Source organism: Pristiophorus japonicus, chromosome 6, assembly GCF_044704955.1.
Source record: "Pristiophorus japonicus isolate sPriJap1 chromosome 6, sPriJap1.hap1, whole genome shotgun sequence".
In the NCBI taxonomy this organism is placed as follows: domain Eukaryota; kingdom Metazoa; phylum Chordata; class Chondrichthyes; family Pristiophoridae; genus Pristiophorus; species Pristiophorus japonicus.
This window is the reverse complement of record NC_091982.1, coordinates 160019533-160046092: the sequence shown is the minus strand read 5'-3', so window position 1 is coordinate 160046092 and position 26560 is coordinate 160019533. Positions and strand designations below refer to the sequence as shown.

Here is a 26560-nt window from a genome sequence, read left to right as displayed (position 1 = left end):
CAACAGTTAGTCACTTCAAAAGTAGCTGATTGACTGTGAAGTGCTTTGGAAAGTCCTGAGGAAACAAAACGGGCTATAGAAATGCAAGTTCTTTCTTTGGACACTTGGACTAAGACTGCAAGCAAAATGGCTGAATTCAAAGTTTAAGATTCTAATTTTAGACTGCAGCTGACCTCTTCTCCCAGTCACTCATTTGAGAAAGAGACAGGCAGTTATTACTGTATCGAAACTGATGCAACTACAGTTTGAGACATTTGGAACCAGATGTAGTACATTTGGATTTCCAAAAGGCATTCGATAAGGTAACTGCACAAAATGAGGGCTCATGGGGTTGGGGGTAATATATTAGCATGGATAGAGGATTGGTTAATGGACAGAAAACAGAGAGCAGGAAAAAACGCGTCATTTTCCAGTTGGCAGGCTGTAACTAACAGGGTGCCGCAAGGATCAGTGCTTGGTCCTCAGTCATTTACAATCTTAATTCACTTAGATGGAGAGACCGAGTGCAATGTATCCAAGTTTGCTGATGATACAAAACTAGGTGGGAAAGTAAGCTGTGAGGAGGACACAAAGAGCCTACAAAGGGATATAGACAGGTTAAGTGAGTGGGCAATAAGGTGGCAGATGGAGTACAATGTGGGGAAATGTGAGGTTAATCACTTTGGTAGGAAGAATAGAAAAACAGAATATTTTTCAAATGCTGATAAACTATTAACATTTTGGTATTCATAGGTGTCCTCACACAGGAAGCACAAACAGTGAGAATGCAGGTACAACGAGCAATTAGGAAGGCAAATGGCATGCTGGCCGTTATTTCAAGGGGATTGGAATACAAGAGTAAGGAAATCCTGCTACAATTGTTACAGGGCTTTGGTGAGAGCACACCTAGAGTACGGTGCATAGCTTTGATCTTGTCTGAGCAAATACATACTTACCTTAGAGGTGCTGCAACGACAGTTCACTACATTGATCCCTGGGATGAGAGGGTTGTCCTATGAGGAGAGATTGAGTAGATTTGGCCTATATTCTCTGGAGTTAAGAAGAATGAGAGGTGATCTCATTGAAACATACAAGATTCTGAAGGGGATTGACAGGGCAGATCCTGAGAAGTTGTTCCCCCTGGCTAAAGAGTCTGGAACTGGGATTATAGTCTCAGGATAAGGGGTCGGCCATTTAAAACTGTGTTGAGGAGGAATTTCTTCGTTCAGAGTTGTGAATTTTTGGAATTCTGTACCCTAAAGGGCTGTGGATACTGAGTCATTGAGTATTTACCAGGCTAAGATAGATAGATGTCTGGACTCTAGGAGAATCAAGGGATATGGGGATCGGGCAGGGAAGTGGAGTTGAGGTAGAAGATCAGCCATGATCTTATTGAATGGTGGAACTGGCTTGAAGAGCCGTATGGCCTACTCCTGCTCCAATTCTTATGTTCTTCTAGCCAAAACTGAAGATTAGAAGTCAGAAGAGGTGGTGATCAAACCTTAAAGTGCCCTTGTCAGATCACACTTTGAATGCTGCATCCAGTTCTGGTCACCGAGACACAACTGCTGGAGAAGAGGCCGGAGGCTGATCCCTCGTGTCGGCACGATAAGCGAATACTGGAAACACTTGGGCTTTCCAGCCTAGAAAGAAAGATTTGGATTTACATAGCACCTTTCATGACCACCGGACGTCTCAAAGCGCTTTACAGCCAATGAATTACTTTTGGAATGCAGTAACTGTTGTAATGTAAATCAATAGCAAGCATCTGAGTGGTGGTTCTAAAGAGGTATGTAAGTTTGCTGGAAAGTTAACCTGCAATTTAGCTTTAAACTGGGAGTAGAACAAGGAGACACTGGTTCAAGCTAGTAAGAGGTAATTTTAAGATTGATATCAGGACATTGTTCTTCACACACAATGCTCAACATATGGAATAAACATCCAGATAGAGTAATGGCGGCAAAAAAAAACCCTGGAATCATGTCAGAAACAATTGAATGCTACAATAGTGGGCCATTAGGATCATACTGCATGAATGAATTAAGGTGATCCTCATCCATAATAATGTTATGATTTTGTGAACTGAATGCAGAGAGGATTACAACAGACAGCCTCCATACAACCAGATATAGCCCTGATTCTGAATCATGTATCTAAGGGGAGCGAGGCTAGGCACTGTGGAACACAGCAACAGGCCCCAGCAGTGACCAATAGGATCCAGCCTCCTTTATCAGATAGAGATTGCAACAGTTCTGGGAATACAAAATCCATTACACATGACAGTTAAAGCTGATTAAATCACAATAACAATATACATTTGTGTAGCAACATTAATGAAGTAAAACGTCCGAACGTAATCAGACAAAAATTGACACCAAGTCAAAGACTATTAGGATGGGTGACCAAACGCTTGATCAAAGAGGTAGGTTTTCATAGAATCATGGACTGATACAGGACAGAAGGTGGACATTCAGTCCATTGTGTCTGTTCCGGCTCTTTGAAGGAGCTATCCAATTAGTCCCACTCCCCTGCCTTTCCTCATAGCCTTGCTAATGTTTTCCCCTTCAAATATTTATCCAATTCCCTTTTGAAAGTTATTATGGAATCTACATCCAACATCCTTTCAGGCAGCACATTCCAGATCATCACCACTAGCTGCTCACCTCCCCTCTGGTTCTGTCGCCAATTACCTTAAATCCATGTCCTCTAGTTATCAACACTTCTACCATTGGAAACAGTTTCTCCTTATTGACTCTATCAAAACCCTTCATGGTTTTGGACACCTCTATTGAATCCCCCCTCGGCTCCAAGGAGAACAGCATCAGCTTCTCTAGTCTCTCCACATCATTAAAGTTCCTGCATTCCTGCTACCATTCTAGTAAATCTCCTCTGCACCTCTCTAAGGCTTCCTTCCGGAAGTGTGGTGCCCAGATTTGGCCACAATGCTCCAGCTGGAGTCTAACCAGTGATTTATAAAGGTTTAGCTTAACTTTCTTGCTTTTGTACTCGTATTGCTCTGTTTATAAAGCCATGGAACCCAAATGCATTTTTAACAGCCTTTTCAACTTGTCCTACCATCTTCAAAGATTTGTGTACTGATGCCGCCGGGTCTGTCTGTTCCTGAACCCCGTTTAAAATTGTGAAGAAATTGCTTTAAGCTGAGTCTTAAAGAGGGGAGAGACATCATCAACATAGGCGGACCCTCGAACGATGATGACTTGCTTCCACAAGAGTTCACAGACCCGATGTTCCAGTCCTGAACTCCAATTGAGGGGGTGGAAAATGCCTGTGCGTGGATTTTTTTAACGTGTGGTGACCGTTGCACATCAGTCAACAAAGCTAGGTCTTTATCTAGTGGCAAGGGTTGAACCAGGATGACTGGAGACCTGCTCTGCTGCACGGACCTAGTGCGCACACATATCGTAGTGTGGGCAGGTCCGTGTTGCCCCTGGGCCCTCGGCTCTTCTGGGCCCCGTACCCTCATTCGCCTCACCTTCGTCCACGATGTTCCAGGGCCCGGCGCTCCAGCTCTATTTGTAGCCTGACCTGCGGTGGTGTTCTCACACCGGTCAGGGCGGCCCACGGTGCTTACCCAACACCCCTGTACTCGCTGACCTACATTGGCTCCCGGTTAGTCAACGCCTCGATTTCAAAATTCTCATCCTTGTTTTCAAATCCCTCCATGGCCTCGCCTCACCCTATCTCTTTAATCTCCTCCATCCTCACAACCCACCCCCCGCCCCACCCAGAGATGTCTGCGCTCCTCTAATTCTGCCCTCTTGAGCATCCCTGATTATAATCGCTCAACCATTGGTGGCTGTACCTTCTGTTGCCTGGGCCCCAAGCTCTGGAACACCCTGCCTAAACCTTTCCGTCTCTACCGCTCTCTCCTCTTTTAAGACACTTCTTAAAACCTACCTCTTTGGCCAAGCTTTTGGTAGGAGGAGAGAGAGGTGAAGAGGCAGAGGGAATTTCAGAGCTCCGAGCTAAGGTAGCTGAAAGCGCGGCCGCCAATGGTGGGATGAATGAAATGGGGGATGCACAAGAGGCCAGAATTGGAGGAAGATAGATTTCTCTGAGGATTGTAGGGGTGGAGGAATTTACAAAGATAGTAGAGGGGTGAAGCCATGGAAGGATTTCAACATGAGGATGAGAATTTTTAAATCAAGATGTTGCTGGGATCAAATGTAGGTCAGCGAGTTAGAATGAATTAAATAAACACATGAAGCAGAAAAAAGGTGAGGGAAAAGTGTAGGAAACAATGGAACTTGGAGTATCACAGGCATAATAAGTCAATATAGAATCATGCAGTACAGGAGGTGGCCATTCGGCCCATCGTGCCTGTGCCAGCTCTCTAAAAGAGTTCCCAATTTATCCCGCTCCCCAGCCCTGCAAATTTTTCCTTTTTAAGTCGAGATAGAATTCACTTTTGAAAGTTATTATTGAATCTGCTTCCACCACCCTTTCAGGCAGTGCAACTCAGATCATAACAACTCACTGAGTAAAAAATAAATTCAACTCATCTCCACCCTGGCTTTTTTGACAATTATTTTAAATCTGTGTCCTCTGGTTACTGTCCCTTCTGCCACTGGAAACAGTTTCTCCCTAAAACCATTCATAATTTTTAACCCATCTGTTAAATCTCCCCTTAACCTTCCTGCTCTAAAGGGAACAGTCCCAACGTCTCTAGTCTCTCCCTGGTACCATTGTAGTAAATCCCCTCTGCACTGCCTCCAAGGTCTTGGCGTTCTTTCTAAAGTATAGTGCCCAGAATCGGACTCAATACTCAAGCTAATGTCTTACCAAGTTGAGAATAGCTTCCTTGATTTTGTGCTCTCTGTCTCTATTTATAGAGCTGAGCATCCTGTAAGCTTTTTAACAGCCTTCTCAACTTGCCTTGCCACCTTCAAAGGTTTGTGTACATTCACCCCTAGGCCTCTCTGTTCCTTCACTCCCTTTAAATTTGTACCTTTAGTTTATATTGCCTCCTCATCATTTTCCTTCCAAAATGCATCACTTCACACATCTCTGCATTATATTTCATCTGCCATGTGTCTGCCCATTTCAACAGTCCGTCTGTCCTCCTGAAGTCTGTTACTATCCTCCTCATTTCCAAGTTACGTGTCATCTGCAAACTTTGAAGTTATGTCCCCTATACTCAAGTCAAGGGGTGAGAAATTCGGTTGTGTAGCGTCTCATTTAGTGCCCCAGAGCGGTGTTAATGCATCTCGAATGGCTTACTGACCGGCAGCGCAGGTTATAGTGCCCCACCGGGAAATTTGGTTCAGGTTTACACGCGCCGCAAAACGTTAGATCATGACGTACGCGTGCAACGACCTGCTAGCGCTCCACCTCATTTAACGTCCGCCGCTGAACACGCTGGAGAAACTAGGCGTTCCCAACTTCTTTCGGCAATACCTGGAGGCTATTTGAAGGAAGGAGCAACCGAATAAATCGGCGGTCAGGGTGAGTGTAACGTTTCGACAGAGCACGGTGCGTGAACCTCTTACTTTGCAGCAGCAGATTTATCTGACCTTACAAGTTCCCAGCAACTTAAGTTTGAGAGTCAAATAGGTGCATTACTAGCATGCCAGCATCGTCTTCTACATGCTCTTGATAGACGGCATTAAGATAGATGTTGGCCCACGACTGAGGAGACCCTGTAGATGTTGGGGCAGGAGGCCTAATCCCCCACGGGATTACCGGGAGCGCCACTCATACCTCGACATGTTGGAGGAGCAGTCAGAAAGTTGCACTAACGAAGGGAGGTCCTCCTAGGGATATGCCATCTCCTGCAGCCAGGCCTGCAGCCTGATATTGGCACCAGGACTGTGCTGCCCGTCATAGTGAAGGTCACTGTGGCGCTAACCTTCTATGCCTCCGGCTCCTTCCAGGCTGCATCAGGGACCATATGCAGTGTCTTTCAATTCGCTGCACATCGCTGCATCCGCGACGTGACACAGGCTCTGTATAGATGGAGCATGAAGTTCATCACGTTTCCAATGAGCAGGGATAAACAGGATGAGCGGACATGTTGCTTTGCCAGGATAGCGGGCTTCCCGATGGTTCAAGGAGCCATTGACTGCACACACGTGGCCTTGCGAGCACCATTCCAGAATGCCGAGGTCTTTCAAAACAGAAATGATACCACTCCCTGAATATGAAGCTGCTGTGCGAACACACGCAGCTCAACCTCGCAGTGAATGCCCGCTATCTTGGCAGCGTTCATCCAGCGTGAGAGCAATGTGCCATGAATGTTTGAGCCACCATGGGAAGGGCATGGCTGGCTGCTCGAGGACAAGGGATACGGCCTAGTCACCTGGCTAATGACTCCCCCCTCCGCAACCCCACCACCCAAGCAGAGCATCGCTACAATGGCAGCTATCCGGCCACCTGCAACAGAGTCAAGCAGACAATAGAGGTGCTAAGCAACGTTTACGATACCTGGACCACTCTGGAGGCAGCCTTCAATACTCCACTCAACAGGTGTTGCTATTCATTGTGGCGTGCTGCATGCTACACAACTCGGTCATAATGAGGGCCCAGGCATTGCCCGTGGGGATTGCAGTCCCACCTCAGGAGGAAGAGGAGCCTGCAGAGGCCTTGAATGGTCAGCCAGACGAGGAGGAGGAGCAGCAGCCATGGAGGAGGCACTATGGCAATGCTGCAGGTGCAAAGGCCACACATCAGCGGCACATAATGCATCGTTTCTCTTGAATGGAGGAAGCTAACGGATGCAGCTGATATTGACCGTGCTACGTGCTACGATAACGGCACATCTCAGTGAAATTCCACATTAATACAGAAGACGGGAATGCAAACAGTCAAATGAACATTTTATTAACTGCATCAAAAGTCACTCCTCAAACAGCACACCAAAAACCCCTCACCAGCAACTAATAAAGCGTTTAACAAATGCCCCTTGAAACCGCATAACACACAATCAACTTCAGCAATATGTGTACAAATGCTCCTGCCATTTGTAATTCTACACCAGCGTTCATGTGCACTATTAGGCCCAGACCCATACATCAATAGCAGGTTTCAAACAACAGCAACGAGATATTTACAATGATATTTACAGGATGAGGACATCTGTCTATGGTGGACAAAGCCTTTATTGAGACTTGCTCAGCGATTTGTCACCTCTTTCCTTAACACTCCTCCTACTGCTTCTTCTTAATGGGGCCACAGTGCATGCAGCAAGGCTGCATGAAGGTTGCTGTGTCTGTAAGGCAGACACTACAGACCGTCTAACAGGATGCCCTGGACCAGCTCTGGGCCTGGAAGACCCGGCTGCAGACTGCACTGCCTCAGCATCAGTGGCAGTAGTCCCGGATGGCTGGGGTGTAGACCGCGGCAGTTGCAAAGGCGGAGTGGCAGTGGTGGGAGCCAGAATGTTGTTCTCTTGGGCAAGGACCTTCCAGCAGCCCACTGCCACTCCCGGGGTGAAGCCTCAACATCCGGAGCAATCTGTGGGAGCACAGATTGCTGGCCTGCTTCGGCACCATCACTTCCCATGTTGGACTGTGGGGAACTCAGCAGTCAGTGATTGCATGGTATCTGTTATGTATGCAACACCATGTAACCAGCATTTCTACCGCCACCAGAGGGCGCATCTGTTGGAGTCCCAAGGGATCCCAGCATCCCTTGGGAGCACTGTATATAAGCAGGCCTCCCATGCTGTGCCAGCACTCCGGAGTCAGAATAAAGAGACTAAGGTCACACTTACTCAAGTCTACAGTACTCAGTCACATTGCTTTATTCGACACATAACAACTGGCGACGAGATAACGAATCATCACAGAGAACTGTCGGTATTCTGGAGAACTTCTCAGAAGGTGATGATTGGGAAGCCTTCGTGGAGTGACTCGACCAGTACTTCGTGGCCAACGAGTTGAAAAGGAATGTGAACGCTGCCAAACGAAGGGCGATCCTTCTCACAGTCTGCGGGGCAACAACCTATGGTCTCATGAAGAATCTTCTTGTTCCGGTGAAACTAGCAACCAAATTGTATGAAGAACTGTGTACGCTGGTCCAGGAGCACCTAAATCTAAAGGAGAGCGTTCTGATGGCAAAGTATCGGTTTTACACATGTCAACGGTCTGAAGGCCAGGAAGTGGCAAGCTACGTCACCGAACTAAGGCACCTTGCAGGACATTGCGAATTCGATGGATTCCTGGAGCAAATGTGTTGTGTATCTGTAAAGCATGCACTCCCATGTTCCGCCACCAGGGAGTTCATCCCCTGAAGTCCCAAGGAATCCCTTGGGAGCACTGTATATAAGCCGGCCCCTAAGGCCTGTTCCTCACTTTGGAGTGTTTTATTAAAGACTGAGGTCACTGTTACTTTAACCTCCTTGTGTGCAGTCTCATCTAATGCTAAGAGACTTTTTTGTGCTTGGTATTGGCCATGAGGTTATCCTTCGCAAACACCGAACCTGAGCAGAACCATAACGATAGCCCAGGCATTTATGTCCACCAGCGATAACACCAAACAAATTTCGCAGCATAAAGATGTTTCGGTGAGTACTGTACACAAAGTAACGTCGTTTTCAGGCAGGAATGCATATGGCAGAATGTACATGCCTGCAACTGCACGACCTCAGATGACTCAGAGTCCACCATCAAGCGTGAATGCAAGGCAATTGACACCTTGTTGGCACTGCGGAGGTGATCATCGAGCCGTGTCCAATTCCATGGATACTGGAATTCCGTTCAGCTCAACTTTTAACATGATCGGTGGACATTTCATGGTGAAGGTGTGTACCCCATACACTTCTGCCCCCTTGGTTTGAGTCTCTAGTCCAGTTTGATCAATGCCGTTTCAAACACTATGTGTGTAAAGGCTGTGGAACAATGGGACACCTTCAGCGAATGTGCAGATGAGCTGCAGACCCTGAAAACCACCATGTTGCAGAGGAAGACCGATCCATTGCGGATCAAACTGGACTAGAGACTCAAACCAAGGGGGCAGAAGTGTATGGGGTACACACCTTCACCATGAAATGTCCACCGATCATGTTAAAAGTTGAGCTGAACGGAATTCCAGTATCCATGGAATTGGACACGGTTGCGAGTCAGTCTATCATGAGCAAAAAGGCCTTCGACAGGCTGTGGTGCAATAAGGCACAAAGGCCCAAGCTGAGCCCTATTCATACCAAACTGAGAATTACATGAAAGAGCTGATCCCTGTAATTGGCAGCGCAGCAGTAAAAGTCTCCTATGATGGAGCGGTGCATGAACTACCACTATGGATTGTACCAGGAAATGGCCCCACACTGTTCGGCAGAACCTGGCTGGGAAAAATCCACTGGAACTGGGATGACATCCGAGCGCTTTTGTCCGTTAACAACGCCCCATGTGCCCAGGTTTTGAGCAAGTTCCCATCATTGTTTGAGCCAGGCATCGGAAATTTCTCTGGGGCGAAGGTGCAGATCCACTTGGTTCCCGGTACACGACCCATCCACCACAAGGCACGTGCAGTGCCATACATGATGCGAGAGAAAGTGGAGATCGAGCTGGATAAGCTGTAATGGAGGGCATCATCGCACCAGTTGAGTTCAATGAGTGGACCAGTCCGATTGTTCCCGTTCTCAAGGGCGATGGCACGGTCAGAATTTGTGGGGACTATAAAGTAACGATTAACCGTTTTTCACTGCAGGACCAGTACCCGCTACTCAAGGCAGACGACCTATTTGCGACGCTGGCAGGAGGGCAGGCGTTCCCCAAGTTTGACCTGACCTCGGCCTACATGATGCAGGAGCTGGCAGAATCCTCGAAAGGCCTCACCTGCATCAACACGCACAAAGGTCTGTTCATCTACAATAGATGCCCGTTTGGGATTCGATCAGCCGCAGCTATTTTTCAAAGGAACATGGAGGGTCTGCTAAAGTCGATTCCGTGCACCGTAGTTTTCCAGGATGACATATTGATCACAGGTTGGGGCACCATCGAACACTTGCAGAATCTAGAAGAGGTTCTAAGTCGGCTAGATCATGTGAGGCTCAGGTTGAAATGCTCGAAATGTGTTTTCCTGGCGCTAGAGGTCGAGTTCTTAGGGAACAGAATCGCGGCAGACGGCAACAGACCCACCGCCGCCAAGATGGAGGCCATCAAGAATGCGCCAAGACCACAGAACGTGACGGAGTTGCGGTCATTCCTGGGCCTCCTCAATTATTTTGGTAATTTCCTACCCGGGTCAAGCACCTTGCTAGAACCCCTACATGTGTTGCTATGCAAAGGAGATGACTGGGTATGGAGGAAATCACAAGAGACTGCTTTTGAGAAAGCCAGAAATCTGTTATGTTCCAACAAATTGCTTGTTCTGTATGACCCTTGTAAACGTTTAGTGCTAGCTTGCGATGCGTCTTCGTACGGAGTCGGGTGTGTGTTACAACAAGCAAACGAATCGGGAAGATTGCAACTGGTCGCTTGTACGTCCAGGAGTTTGTCCAAGGCCAAAAGGGCCAACAGCATGATTGAAAAAGAAGCTCTGGCATGCATTTACGGGGTGAAAGAAAATGTTTGGGCTTAAGTTTGAGTTAGAAACTGACCATAAGCCGCTCATATCACTATTCCCAGAGAGCAAAGATACCAATACCAATGTCTCTGCTCGCATCCAAAGATGGGCGCTCACGCTGTCTGCATATATGTAATTCGCCACAGGCCATGCACAGAGAACTGCGCTGATGCTCTCAGTCGGCTACCATTGTCCACCACCGGGGTGGAAATGGCACAGCCTGCAGACTTTCTCTTGGTGATGGATGCATTTAAAAATGAAAAGTCACCCGTTACGGCCCGCCAGATCAGGACCTGGACCGGCCAGGATCCTTTACTAACCCTTGTAAAAAAAACTGTGACCTCCATGGGAGCTGGTCCAGCGTGCCAGCGGAGATGCTTGAAGAGATCAAGCCGTTCCAGCGGCGCAAAGACGAAATGTCCATACAGGCGGACTGTCTTTTGTGGGGAAATCGCGTGGTTTTGCCTAAAAGGCAGGGAAATGTTTATACGCGACCTACACAGTACCTATGCAGGCATAGTAATGATAAAAGCTATAGCCAGATCCCACGTGTGGTGGCCCAGCATCGACTCAGATTTGGAGTCTTGCGTGCACCAATGCAACACTTGCTCTCAACTGAGCAATGTACCCAGGGAGGCACCACTAAGTTTGTGGTCATGGCCCTCCAAACCGTGATCTAGGATCCACGTTGACTTCGCTGGCCCATTTCTCGGCAAAATGTTCTTGGTTGTTGTGGATGCTTATTCAAAATGGATTGATTGTGTAATAATGTCTGTAAGCGCGTCCACTGTCACCATCGAAAACCTACGAGCCACGTTTGCCACGATGTCCTTGTCAGTGACAATGGGACCAGCGTTGAATTCAAGGAATTCATGACCTGCAATGGGATCAAGTACGTCACATCTGCCCCGTTCAAGCCCGCATCTAACGACCAGGCAGAATGGGCAGTCCAAACCATCAAGCAAAGCTTGAAATACGTGTCGGAAGGCTCGCTGCAGACCCGCCTGTCCCGAGTCCTGCTCAGCTACCGCACAAGACCCCACTCTCTCACCGGAGTTCCCCCTGTCGAACTGCTCATGAAAAGGGCACTCAAAACAAGGCTCTCTCTAGTCCACCCTGATCTCAGGCGGCATAAACAAAGCTGTACCATGATCGCGCAAATTTGTCACACGATATTGAAGTCAATGACCCTGTATATGTACTCAACTATGGACATGGTCCCAAATCGCTTGCTGGCACTGTCGTAGCCAAAGAAGGGAGGAGGGTGTTTGAGGTCAAACTTGCAAATGGACTAACTTGCAAAAAGTATTTGGACCAAACCAAACTGTGATTCAGACAGCCACGAGCAACCTGAAGAGCATACCATCAACTTCGACTCTCCGATGCACACGCAAGTAGCAACCGACATCACGGTTGACCACGAAGCTGAACTCATCATCCCCAGCAGCCCAGCGAAGGCCCAACCAACTCACCTGCACCTGTGTTTGTACCGAGACGATCGACTAGGGAGCAGAAAGCCGCAGATCGTCTCGCCTTGTAAATAAGTGTACTATTGACTTTGGGGAGGGTGGGCGGGAGAGAGAGTGATGTTATGTATGCAACACCATGTAACCAGCATTTCTACCGCCAACAGAGGACGTATCTGTTGGAGTCCCAAGGGATCCCAGCATCCCTTGGGAGCACTGTATATAAGCAGGCCTCCCATGCTGTGCCAGCACTCTGGAGTCAGAATAAAGAGACTAAGGTTACTCATTGCTTTATTCGAGACATAACAATATCAATCTGAAACTGACTGAGAGCAGACTGAGTCTGAAATGCAGCAGTCTGAGTGTTGATGCCATAACCAGTGACTGCATCACATCACGAAGGCCTTGCGTAGCTTTGGCCTGTGATGTGATAGCTGCTGCCACATCAACCATGGCACGCGCCATCACCTCTGGGACTCCTCTGTCGCTCATTGAGCCCATCTCCCTCTGAAACCGGGCAAGGATGGGCTCGATGGGCTGCTAAAATCGATGCCACAGAGATCACTAGATCTTTGTGGACAGCTTTCTTCGAGATCAGCGATGATTACCATTGCTGACAGCAAATTCCAGCCCATTGTTTGTCAAGCTGAGTGTTCGTTACCTGCAGTGAGAGCAGCTACAGAGATGTGACCATTACTGCAGTGAGAGAGCAGCTATTAGAGTAACACTATGTGCCCTACATCTTTTACAGTAAAAAGAAAAATAAAGACTTGTATTTATACGGCACTGTTCATGACCTTCGGAAGTCCCAAACTTTACAGCCATTTAAAGTGCAGTCACTGTTGTAATGTAGGAAATGCAGCAGTTGATTTGCACACAGCAGGAACAGCAGTGAGATAATGCCAGATAATTTTTTTTTAGTGATGCTGGTTGGGGAATAAATGTTGCCCAGGAAACTGTGGAGAACACCCCGGCTCTTCTTTATGCCATCACTTTAACATCCGAAAGATGGCAACTCCGACAGTCCAGCACTTCGTCATTACTGCATTGGGAGTGCCAGCCCAGATTATGTGCTCAAGTCTCTGGAGTGGAGCTTGCACCCACAACGTTCTGACTGAGAGGCGAGAGTGCTCTCACTGAGCCTGTACCAGGCCGAACTGGGAAATGAAGCAAGGCAAACATTCCCTGTACACGTCACAATTCAGTACGCTGTATCTGTGCCTGAAGATGGGTGCAGATGGGATGTACTACACGCTAAAATAAGTGACATTATCGCCCTACTTTTCCTGTTGTGTATCTGTAAAGCATGCACCCCCATGTTCCGCCACCAGGGACCGCATCCCCTGAAGTCCCAAGGGATCCCAGCAACCCTTGGGAGCACTGTATATAAGCCGGCCCCTAAGGCCTGTTCCTCACTCTGGAGTGTCTTAATAAAGACTGAGGTCACTGTTATTTTAACCTCCCTGTGTGCAGCCTCATCTGTTAGGAACACAATAACTGGCGACGGGTATACGAATCCAACGCAAAGATGCAGCAAAAATGTGGGCATCCTGGAGAAATTCTCGGAGGGTGAGGACTGGGAAGCCTACGTTGAACGGCTAGACCAGTAATTTGTAGCCAACGAGCTGGACGGAGAAGGAAACGCTGCAAAAAGGAGAGCGGTCCTCCTCACGGTCTGCGGGCACCGACCTACAGCCTCATGAAGAATCTTCTGGCTCCGGTGAAATCCACAGATAAGTCATATGAGGAGCTGTGTACACTGGTTCGGGAGCATCTTAACCCGAGGGAGAGCGTGCTGATGGCGAGGTATCGGTTCTACACGTGCCAGCAATCTCAAGGTCAGGAAGTGGCGAGCTACGTCGCTGAGTGAAGGTGACTTGCAGGACAATGTGAGTTTGATGGTTACCTGGAGCAAATGCTCAGAGACTTTTTTGTACTGGGCATTGGTCACGAGACCATCCTATGAAAAATTTTGACTTAGAGACACCAACCCTCAGTAAGGCCATTGCGATAGCACAGGTGTTTATGTCCACCAGTGATAACACCAAACAAATCTCTCAGCACACAAGTGCTAGCAATGTTCATAAATTAACTGGAACTGTGTTTGCGAGCAGAAATGTACAGGGCAGAAACCACGAGTCTGCAACTGCCAGCAGGCCTCAGGTGACCCAGATGACTCAGAGTCCGCAACAAAGGATGAATGCAAGGCAATTCACACCTTGTTGCCTTTGTGGAGGCTATTCGTGCCGCTTCAAAGGGTATGTTTGCAAGAGCTGTGGAACAATGGGGCACCTCCAACGAGCTTGCAAATGAGCTGCAAGCTCTGCAAAACCTGCTAACCACCACGTGGCAGAGGAAGATCGGTCCATGGTGGATCATAGCAATTTCGAGCCTAAGAGAGAGGAGGCAGATGCTGAAGTACACGGGGTGCACACATTTTTGAAGAAATATCCACCTATAATGCTAAACATAGAATTGAATGGCTTACCCGTAGCCATGGAACTGGACACTGGCGCTAGCCAATCCATCATGAGTAACAAGATGTTTGAGAGACTGTGGTGCAACAAGGCACTCAGACCAGCCCTGAGCCCCATCCACACGAAACTGAGAATGTACACCAAAGAGCTTATCACTGTCCTGGGCAGCGCCATGGTCAAGGTCACCTACGAGGGCACGGTGCACGATCTGCCACTCTGGATTGTCCCGGGTGATGGCCCCACACTGCTTGGAAGGAGCTGGCTGGGCAAAATCCGCTGGAACTGGGATGACTTCCGAGCGCTATCACATGTGGATGAGGCCTCATGTACCCAGGTTCTTAACAAATTTCCTTCCCTTTTTGAGCCAGGCATTGGAAACTTTTCCGGGGCGATGATGCGGATCCACTTGGTCCCAGAGTCACGACCTATTCACCATAAGGCGCGAGCGGTACCTCACATGATGAGGGAGAGAGTGGAAATCGAGCTGGACAGGTTGCAACGCGAGGGCATCATCTCCCCAGTGGAATTCAGCGAGTGGGCCAGCCCAATTGTTCCAGTACGCAAAAGTGATGGCACGATCAGGATTTGCGGCAATTATAAAGTAACTATTAATCGTTTCTCGCTACAGGACCAATACCCGCTAACTGAGGCAGGCGACCTATTTGTGAAGCTGGCAGGAGGCAAGATGTTCACCAAGCTCGACCTGACTTCGGCCTACATGATGCAGGAGCTGGATGAGTCTTCGAAGGGCCTCACCTGCATCAACACGCACAAGGGACTGTTCATCTACAACAGATGCTCGTTTGGAATTCGGTTGGCTGCAGCGATCTTCCAGGGAAACATGGAGAGCCTACTCAAGACGGTACCATGCACGGTGGTTTTTCAGGACGACATATTGGTCACTGGTCGGGACACTGCCGAGCACCTACAAAATATGGAGGAGGTCCTCCAGCGACTGGATCGCGTAGGGCTGCGGCTGAAGAGGTCGAAATGCATCTTCATGGCAACAGAAGTGGAGTTTTTGGGGAGAAAGATTGCGGCGGACGGCATTCGGCCCACAGGCGCCAAGACAGAGGCTATCAGGAACGCGCCCAGGTCACAGAACGTCACGGAGCTGTGGTCGTTGCTGGGACTCCTCAACTATTTTGATAACTTCCTACCGGGGTTAAGCACCCTCTTAGAGCCCCTATATGTGTTATTGTGTAAAGGTGAGAACTGGGTATGGGAAAAAAAACAAGTAATTGCTTTTGAGAAAGCCAGAAACATTTTATGCTCCAACAAGCTGCTTGTATTGTATAACCCGTGTAAAAGTCTTGTGCTAGCATGTGATGCGTCGTCATACGGAGTCGGGTGTGTAGTACAACAAGCTAATGTTGCGGGGACGTTGCAACCTGTCGCCTATGCTTCCAGGAGCTTGTCTAAGGCTGAGAGGGCCTACAGCATGATTGAGAAAGAGGCATTAGAGTGTGTGTTTGGGGTAAAGAAAATGCATCAGTACCTGTTTGGCCTCAAATTTGAGCTGGAAACCGATCACAAGCCCCTGATATCCCTGTTCGCTGAAAACAAGGGGATAAATACTAATGCCTCAGCCCGCATACAAAGGTGGGCACTCGCGCTATCAGCGTATAACTATACCATCCGCCACAGGCCAGGCACCGAGAACTGTGTGGATGCTCTCAGTTGGCTACCATTGCCCACCACGGGGGTAGAAATGGCGCAGCCTGCAAACATGGAAGCGTTTGAAAATGATAAATCACCTGTCATGCCCACCAGATTAGGACTTGGACCAGCCAAGATCCTCTGCTGTCCCTAGTAAAAAAACTGTGTACTGCATGGGAGCTGGGCCAGCATCCCCGTTGAAATGCAAGAGCCAATCAAGCCGTTCCAGCGGCAAAAGGACGAGCTATCCATTCAGGCAGACTGCCTGTTGTGGGGTAACCGCGTAGTGCTACCAAAAAAGGGCAGGGAGACGTTCATCTCAGATCTGCACAGCACACACCCGAGTATAGTGATGGTGAAAGCGATAGCCAGATCCCATGTGTGGTGGCCCGGTATCGACTCTGACTTAGAGTCCTGTGTACAGCAATGCAGCGTGTGTGCTCAGTTGAGCAACGCGCCCAAAGAGGCACCACTAAATTTGTGGTCATGGCCCTCCAGACCATGGTTGAGGATCCATGGCGACTATGCGGGCCCGTTTTTCAGTAAAATGTTCCTGGTGGTGGTGGATGCTTTTTCAAAATGGATTGAATATGAAATAATGTTGGGAAGCACCGCCACTCCCATCATTGGAAACCTGAGGGCCATGTTTGCCACCCACGGCCTGCCTGACATATTGGTCAGTGACAACGGGCCATGTTTCACCAGTGCCGAATTTAAAGAATTCATGACCCGCAGTGGGATCAAACATGTCACCTCGGCCCCATTTAAACCAGCCTCCAATGGGCAGGCAGAGCGTGCAGTACAAACAATCAAACAGAGCCTTAAACGAGTCACAGAAGGCTCGCTCCAAACCCGCCTGTCCCGAGTACTGCTCAGCTACCGCACGAGACCCCACTCGCTCACAGGGTGCCCCCGGCTGAGCTACTCATGAAAAGGACAATCAAAACCAGACTCTCGCTGATTCACCCCAACCTGCATGATCAAGTAGAGAGCAGACGGCAGCAACAAAATGTAAATGATGGCCGCGCCACTGTGTCACGGGAAATTGATCTGAATGACCCTGTGTATGTGCTAAACTATGGACATGGTCCCAAGTGGATCACGGGCACGGTGATAGCTAAAGAAGGGAGAAGGGTGTTTGTAGTCAAAGTAAACAATGGACAAATTTTCAGAAAGCACCTGGACCAAACGAGGCTGCGGTTCACAGACTGCCCTGAACAACCCACAGCAGACACCACCTTTTTCGAGCCCACAACACACACCCAAAGGATCAACGACACCATGCCGGACCAGGAAATCGAACCCATCACGCCCAACAGCCCAGCAAGGCCAGGCTCACCCAGCAGCCCTGCAGGGCCAACAACATGCCAGCCCAACGAGGGCACAGCCAACACACCAGAACAGGCATTTGTACCGAGGCGGTCCACCAGGGAAAGAAAGGCTCCCGACCGCCTCACCTTGTAAATAGTTTTCACTTTGACTTTGGGGTCGGAGTGATGTTGTATATCTGTAAAGCATGCACTCCCATGTTCCGCCACCAGGGAGCACATCCGCTGAAGTCCCAAGGGATCCCAACATCCCTTGGAAGCACTGTATATAAGCCGGCCCCTAAGGCCTGTTCCTTACTCTGGAGTGTCTTAATAAAGACTAAGGTCACTGTTACTTTAACCTCCCTGTGTGCAGTCTCATCTGTGTTAAGAACACAATATTTCCGATCTAAGATCAGTCAGGAACAGAGCAAAAGTGAATTTCTGATAGAATGCATGAAGAATGTAGCTTATATCAAACTGCTAAAAGTCAGTGACTGGTATATTCTTGAGTCCTTTAACAACCGATTGGACCATGGGGTGTGCTACTTATACTGGACTCTGGGGAGCAGGGGGCGGGGGGGCAGAGAGATGCTTATACTGGACTTTGGGGGGGGTGGGTATCGTTTTTACTGGGAGGAGTTGCTTTTATTGGGGGCGGGGTGGGGGGAGCTGATTTTATTGGGGGGGTGGGGGGAGCTGGTTTTAATGGGGGGGTGGGAGCTGGTTTTATTGGGGGGAGAGATGGTTTTATTGGGGGGGAGATGGTTTTATTCGGGGGCGTAGGAGCTGATTTTATTGGGGGGCGTGGGAGCTGGTTTTATTGGGGGGGGTGGGAGCTGGTTTTCTTAGGGTGGTGGGGGGGAGATGGTTTTATTGGGGGGAAGGGGGTGGGGGAGCTGGTTTTATTGGGGAGGGAGCTGGTTTTATTGGGGGGGGATGGGAGCTGTTTTTATTGGGGGGGGTGGGGGGAGCTGGTTTTAATGGGGGAGCGGGTGGGAGCTGGTTTTAGTGGGAGTGGGGTGGGAGCTAAGTTGAGTTTTTCAAGTTAAGTTTGTTCAGTGATCCCTATTTGTGTTTTGGAGTTTTGTTTAATGTTCTTAAAGCCACTGTGTCTGTTGCTGCCAGGTCCTGCTTATGGATGCACGTGGGAAATTCATCTGTGGAGGAGTGCTAATTCATCGATTTTGGGTGCTGACTGCTGCTCATTGTGTCGATGATGGAGGGCGATTTAAAGCCAGACTTGGTATGGAAAACTATCAATCATGCTGAGTATAGCTCACAGCCCCTACAATTGCCTGGGCCCTGAAGTGAGGTGTCTCACTCACTGGGTAAAGCTTGTAGCTTCTAGTTCCCACCTCTCTGTTGACCAGCTAACTAGGATTGCCTTGCTTTGCTGCTCATCCTCATCTACATGCTGCCCCTTGGCAACATTATCCAAAGACAGAGGATCAGCTTTACATGTACGCTGATGACACCCAGCTCTACCTCGCCACCGCTCTACTCTACTGTCTCTGTGCTGTTAGAATGCTTGTCCAACATCCTGTTTTGGATAAGCAACAATTTATTCCAGTTAAACATTGGGAGAACCAAAGTCACAGTCCTCAGCCCCTGCCACAAACTCCTTATCATTGCCACTGATTCCATGTCCCTCCCTGCCATGTCTCAGGTTGAACCAGACTGATCACAGCCTTGGACTCCTTTTGACCCTGTACTGAGCTTCTCATCCTTCTTCCTCTCCATCACAAAGGACGCCTCTTTCCACCTCTAACATCGGCCATCTCCGCCCCTGCCTTAATCCATCCGCTGATGAAATCCTCATCCAAGCCTTTGTCATCTCCAGTCTTGATTATTCCAATACCCTCCTGGCCAACCTCCCATCTTCCATGCTCAATAAACTTCAGTTCATCCAAAACTCTGCAGCCTGTTTCCTATCGTGCACCAAGTCCCACTCACCCATCAGTGTTCTTGCTGACTTACATTGGCTCCAGGCCTCTGTAAAATTCTCATCATCTTGTTTACCAAAATCGCTCACTATTCCAGAATCATTCTGGAATGTAAAGATAAACCCCGGCTTCTACTCTCCACTGCTAACCATCTTTTTAAACCCCTCTCCACCCTCACCACCAACAATAAGTTTGAGGAGCTCATGGACTTCTTGGTCTCTAAGATTGAGACCATCAGTTTGGCTGCCTCTCCCTCTTCCCTTCCTTCCCCTAGCCCACCAGGCCAAACTTCCTCTGAGGAAGCCCCCTGCCCTAGCCTCACATCTTTCTCCAGTTCCTCTCTGATCTCCCCTCATGACCTTTCCGAGCTGATCCTGTCCATGAGACCCACTTCCTGCTCCCTTGATCCGATTCCTACCAAACTGCTGACCATCCAACTTCCTTTGCTGGCTCCCATGTTGGCTGACATTGTTAATGGTTCACTCTCCTCAGGTACTGTTCCCCTCTCCCTCAAATCTGCCGTCATCACCCCTCTCCTCAAAAAAACAACCCTCGATCTCTCCTTCCTTGCAAACTGCCACCCCATCTCCAACCTCCCTTTCCTCTCAAGTCCTTGAAGGTGTTATCGTCTCTCAAATCCGTATCATCTTTCCCGCAATTCCATGTTTGAATCTCTCCAATCTGGTTTCCACGCATGCCGCAATACCGAAACGGCACCCTTTGCGACTGGAACAAAGGCAAACTATCCCTCCTCGTCCTTCTTGACTTGTCTGCAGCCTTTGACACGGTTGACCACTATCCTTCTCAAACGTCTCTCCACCATCGTCCAGCTGGGTGGGACTGCACTCACCTGTTCCATTCTTATCTATCTAATCGTAGCCAGAGAATCACCTGCAGTGGCTTCTCTTTCCACCCCTACATTGTTACCTCTGGTGTCTGCCAACGCCCCCTCCTATTTTCCATCTACATGTTGACCCTTGGCAACATCATCCAGAAACACAGCGTCAGTTTCCACATGTGCGCTGATGACACCCAGCTCTACCTCACTACCACTTCTCTCGACCCCTCCACGGTCTCTAGATTGCCAGACTACTTGTCTGAAATCAAATTCTGGATGAGCAGAAATTTTCTCCAATTGAATATTGGGAAGACCGAAGCCATTGTTTTTGGTCCCTGCCACAAATTCCATGCACTGACTAGACACTGACTCCATCCCTCTCCCCAACTCTTGTCTGAAGCTGAACCAGACTGTTCGCAACCTTGGTGTCATATTTGATTCTAAAATGAGCTTTCGACCACATATCCGCAGCATAACTAAGACCGCCTATTTCCGCCTCCGTAACATCGCCTCCGTCTCCACCCTTGCCTCAGCTCAACCGCAGCTGAAGTCCTAATCCATGCTTTTGTTACCTCTAGACTTGACTATTCCAACGCACTCCTGGCTGGCCTCCCACATTCTACCCTATGTAAATTAGAGGTGATCCAAAACTCGGCTGCCTGTGTTTTAACTCGCATCAAGTACCGTTCACTCATCACTCCTGTGCTCGCTGACCTACATTGGCTTCTGGTTGAGCAACGGCTCGATTTCAAAATTCTCATCCTTATTTTCAAATCCCTCCAAGGCCTCGCCCCTCCCTATCTGTAATTTCCTCCAGCCTCACAACCCACCTCCCTCCGAGATGTCTGCACTCCTGAGCATCCCTGATTGTAATCGCTCAACAATTGGTGGCCATGCCTTCTGTTGCCTAGGCCCCAAGCTCTGGAACTCCCTGCCTAAACCTCTTTATCTCTCATTCCTCCTTCAAGACGCTCCTTAAAACACACCTCTTTGAACAAGCTTTTGGTCATCTGCACTAATTTCTACTTATGTGGCTCGGTGTCAAATTTTTAATCGCATAATTCTCCTGTGAAGCGGCTTGGGATGTTTCACTACGTTAAGGGCGTTATATAAATACAAGTTGTTGTTGTTGTTATGTCCCTTCATGGTGTTGCACCTGCCTATCTCTGTAACCTCCTTCATCCCTACAACCCTTCCAAAGCTTTCCCTTCCGACTATCACCTCTTGTGCATTCCCCCCTTTCGTTCACTGCATCATTGATGCCCATGCCTTCAGCTGTCTAGGCCTCATGCTCTGAAATTTGCTCGCTAAACCTTTTGCCTCTCCACCTCCCCCTCCAACTTTAAGACCCTCATTAAAAGCTACTTCTTATGTCACCCCTCTTAATATTTCCTTCTTTGTCTTGGTTTCCAATTTTTGCCTGATCAGACCTCTGTGAAGCACCATGGGGCATTTTTCTACATTAAAGATGCTATATAACTGCAAATTGTTAAAGCTCACAATTCCTAGTTCCTGGAGATGTGTTTCACTCGCTGGCTAAGTGCATCTGTAGGCCAGAGGCTGTAATCTCTGCTGGTAAGTGTCCAGAGTTCATGTTCCTTGCCATTATGACCGGGAAAAAGGAAAAAGGAAATGGGGGCATAACTTGTTGCATCAGGTCTCCACCCCACAATGCTGCCCTGGGATTTCCTGGGCTTCCCTGGATTGATTTCACCGAATCTGTGCCTAGCATAAAAATGATAATGAGGTGTTCTCAGCCTCCCACTTCACTTTCTTCTGACGTCACCTGTGAATGTTCAATGGAGTGGACACTCCATGACACCAAGCGGGGCTGGCAATACGACTCTCTGCTGGCTGTAGGGTCTGTTGGAATCCTGGGAGCACCACGCAGAAGCAAGGAGGCACAAGATCAGTGCAGGTATGTGCACTGCCCGCGACCTCAGATAACCTTCGGGCCTCGGAACCTTTCGTCTGCTGCTCTCCATTTCCTTTTTCCTTTTTCCCGGTCATAATGACGAGGAACATGAACTCTGGACACTTACCAGCAGAGATTACAGCCTCTGGCCTACAGATGCACTTAGCCAGCGAGAGACACACATCTCCAGGAACTAGTGATTGTGAGCTTTAACAATTTGCAGTTATATAGCATCTTTAATGTAGAAAAATGCCCCATGGTGCTTCACAGAGGTCTGATCAGACAAAAATTGGATTCCAAGGCCCTGCTGACAGGTTTCAGGTGCCAGGATACACCTGGGTTACATAAAATAGAACACACTCCTCCTCTGAGAGTATTGCACCAGTGGGGCGGGGGTGGACCGGAGAGGAAAATTGGCCCTGTAGCAGAGCTCTTCTGTTCATTTCCATGTGCTGCAGCAGTCCCTGGCAAAGGCAGCCAGCCTATAAATGATCATAATAGGCGGTCCCTCGAAACGAGGATGACTTGCTTCCACGCCAAAAAAGGATGAGTTTACAGGTGTTTCGAATGAAGTACCCGAACTACATCCTCAAGGGTGGAAGATGCCTGTGCGTGGATTTTTTTAATGTGGGGTGGCCATTGCACACCAGCCACCACACGGGCTCGACAGAGCTAGGTCTTGGTCCAGTGGCAAGGGTTATCCAAGATGACTGGAGACCAGCTCTACTGCACGGACCTAGTGCGCACACATATCGCAGTGTGGGCTGGCCCATGCTGCCCCTGGGCCCCTGAACTCACGCCTCCCCTGGGCCCCGATCACACCCCTCCACAATCTCTCTTCGCTCCGACCTCGCCACTTCTGCTTTATCTGCCCACGCTCCAATCACCGACCTGGACCTTGCTAACGTCACTCTTCGCTGCATGATAAGGATACTGAATGATACTGACTGCTTATATGGCACAAAATATTTGACTTTTTGCTCCTTTACATTTCAGGTGAGCATAACAGATCAATGAATGAACACACTGAGGATACTATTCTAGTCAGCACCGTGCACGTCCACCCTGACTTCAGTCGTGCCAGCATGAACAGTGACATTGCTCTTCTTCAACTATCTGAGGCTGCCATCTTCAGTAATTACATCATACCAATATGTCTGCCCACCAGAGAGATGGCAGAGAAAATGCTGCTCCTTGTAGATAAACTAGTGGTGGTCACAGGATGGGGTGCTATGGATGAAAAAGATGATACGATGCGCCCTAGTACTCTATTATTCATCAATGTCAAATTGGCCTCCCACAAGCTATGTAAGGAGACGCTAAGAGACAAAATCACAGATAACATGATCTGCGCAGGAAGCCCGACTTCCCGGAAGGATGCCTGCAAAGGAGACAGTGGTGGGCCTATGGCCATTTTATTCAATGGCACGTGGTTTCTGGTGGGACTGGTCAGCTGGGGAGAAGGATGTGGCCGTTTCCAAACATTTGGTGTTTATACAAAAGTGACCAATTTCTTAGGCTGGATATATTCACTGATTAATAACTAACTATTTTCAAATCTGCACTAACCTGATTAGTCTGCAGGAGAAAATTATCTTTCCACTGTTTTTCTAATGTGCCTAAAATTACATTAAATTAGATTGGAGATCTATTTCAAGCTCTAACTGTGAGATGCTATATATATTGTGGTAATTTGGTGACAATCTACCACACTGTAAAACAATGTGACTTATACTCAGATACAGCTTGTATATTCTGCCTTGGTGAGGCTGAGTTACCCATGATGATGGGTAACTCAGCCTCACTAAAAAAAGGTAGTCAGTTCCTGCTTATGCTGTTCTATCCATGTTGCCTTCTCAGCATTGTAAGTGTGTTCAACTCTTTGGTGCTACAGTTTTTCCTCTACATTACAACATTTATGTTTTGAAAGCAATGTAACTCTGATTATGAATCATTTAAATATACTAGTTTTTCACACTCAGGGCTCTGGCAGTATGGTACCACAATTCATTGCCACTATAATATTCAGCTAGGAAATAGCTTTGTGCCTCTAACTGTCCATTATTGAATTCTTAATGTTAACTCTGCCTTTGGTGGATACTCTTAGTGAAGGCAAGGCAGTCACAAGGGGGAGGGAAGGAAGACAACAATGCTGGCCTCCTTTATCATACCATCAGGAGCTGCTTCAAGAAAGGATTTGACAAGAGTCGAGGAACAGTGCATATTCAGAAGGGGAAATGTTGTTTCTAAAATGGAGGAATAAAGAACCTGAAGGTTAAACAGGGCCAGACCTTTAAAGGTTAAACCAGGTCAGACATGTAAAGGTTAAACAGGGTTGAACATCTAATAGTTAATCAGGGCTTGACGCCTGAAGGTTAAATGGGTTGGGTTGTTCTTCAGAGGAATTTTTGAAAATATCATACGATGTTAGCTCTGACATTGATTGGTTGGATTCTACATAATAAATCTTTATTCTACACTTCAACCTTGGTTCTGTTCACACATTTTCTGCTTATTACAAATTCCAAAAAAATGAAAGTTTGAGCCATCAAAGGCAAGTGGATCTCCTGTGATGAACGAGTCACATTGTGAATGGGCACCAGTCAGCTAGAGAGCCAGAGGGGCTCCCGACGAAACAGCTCCCTCCTATCCCAGTACTGGTGCCCATGCCCCATGAATTGAAACCCATTTCTCCCACACCCATCTTTGAGCCACGTGCTCATCTCTTGGATCTTATTTACCCTATGCAAATTTGCACGTGGCTCACGTAGTAATCCAGAGATTATTCCTTTGTGATTCTGCTTTTTAATTTAGCCCCTAACTGCTCATACTCCCTCAGCAGAACCTCTTTCTTTGTCCTACCTATGTCATTGGTACGGGCTCGACCTCCAAAATCCAGAGTTCCGGAATCCGGACACTGGGCCGATCCGTGGCGGGGTCGTCCGGAAACTGGAAAATGTTCTGATATCCGGACTCCCCCCACCTCGGCGAACCGACTTCGCCCACCACGACTTCGCCCTGGCCCGACCTTGCACCCGGCCCGACCTCGCCCTGGCCCGACCTCGCCCTGGCCCGACCTCGCCCTGGCCCGACCTCGCACCCGGCCCGACCTCGCCCTGGCCCGACCTCGCCCTGGCCCGACCTCGCCCTGGCCCGACCTCGCACCCGGCCCGACCTCGCCCTGGCCCGACCTCGCCCTGGCCCGACCTCGCCCTGGCCCGACCTCGCCCTGGCCCGACCTCGCACCCGGCCCGACCTCGCACCCGGCCCGACCTCGCACCCGGCCCGACCTCGCACCCGGCCCGACCTCGACCTGGCCCGACCTCGCCCTGGCCCGACCTCGCACCCGGCCCGACCTCGCACCCGGCCCGACTTCGCCCTGGCCCGACCTCGCCCTGGCCCGACCTCGCCCTGGCCCGACTTCGCCCTGGCCCGACCTCGCCCTGGCCCGACTTCGCCCTGGCCCGACTTCGCCCTGGCCCGACCTCTCACCCGGCCCGACCTCGCACCCGGCCCGACTTCGCCCTGGCCCGACTTCGCCCTGGCCCGACCTCGCCCTGGCCCGACCTCTCACCCGGCCCGACCTCGCACCCGGCCCGACTTCGCCCTGGCCCGACTTCGCCCTGGCCCGACTTCGCCCTGGCCCGACTTCGCCCTGGCCCGACCTCGCCCTGGCCCGACCTCGCCCTGGCCCGACCGCGCCCTGGCCCGACCTCGCCCTGGCCCGACTTCGCCCTGGCCCGACCTCGCACCCGCCCCGACCTCGCACCCGGCCCGACCTCGCACCCGGCCCGACCTCGCACCCGGCCGACCTCGCCCTGGCCCGACTTCGCCCTGGCCCGACCTCGCACCCGGCCCGACCTCGCACCCGGCCCGACTTCGCCCTGGCCCGACTTCGCCCTGGCCCGACCTCGCACCCGGCCCGACCTCGCACCCGGCCCGACTTCGCCCTGGCCCGACTTCGCCCTGGCCCGACCTCGCACCCGCCCCGACCTCGCACCCGGCCCGACCTCGCACCCGGCCCGACCTCGCACCCGGCCCGACCTCGCACCCGGCCCGACTTCGCCCCCGGCCCGACCTCGCACCCGCCCCGACCTCGCACCCGCCCCGACCTCGCACCCGGCCCGACCTCGCACCCGGCCCGACCTCGCACCCGCCCCGACCTCGCACCCGGCCCGACTTCGCCCTGGCCCGACTTCGCCCTGGCCCGACCTCGCACCCGCCCCGACCTCGCACCCGGCCCGACTTCGCCCGCCCCAACCTCGCCACGACTTTGCCCGTCCCTGACCTCGCCCTGGCCCGACCTCGCCACGACTTTGCCCGTCCCGACCTCGCCCTGGCCCGACCTCGCCACGACTTTGCCCGTCCCTGACCTCGCCCTGGCCCGACCTCGCCACGACTTTGCCTGTCCCGACCTCGCCCTGGCCCGACTTCGCCCGTCCCGACCTCGCC

General features: G+C 49.9%; 1 protein-coding gene across 1 annotated transcript in view; it reads left to right on the top strand.

Moving 5' to 3' along the window:
• The window catches only part of proca (protein C (inactivator of coagulation factors Va and VIIIa), a), a 105753-nt gene extending 81201 nt beyond the window's left edge, over window positions 1–24552 (top strand). Inside the window, exons 8-9 of the mRNA XM_070883346.1 lie at window positions 18538–18655; window positions 23105–24552. Of these exons, the coding sequence (XP_070739447.1) occupies window positions 18538–18655; window positions 23105–23655 (669 nt within the window). The 3' untranslated portion in view covers window positions 23656–24552. The remainder of the gene's footprint in view (window positions 1–18537; window positions 18656–23104) is intronic.
• The last annotated feature ends 2008 nt before the right edge of the window (window positions 24553–26560 follow it).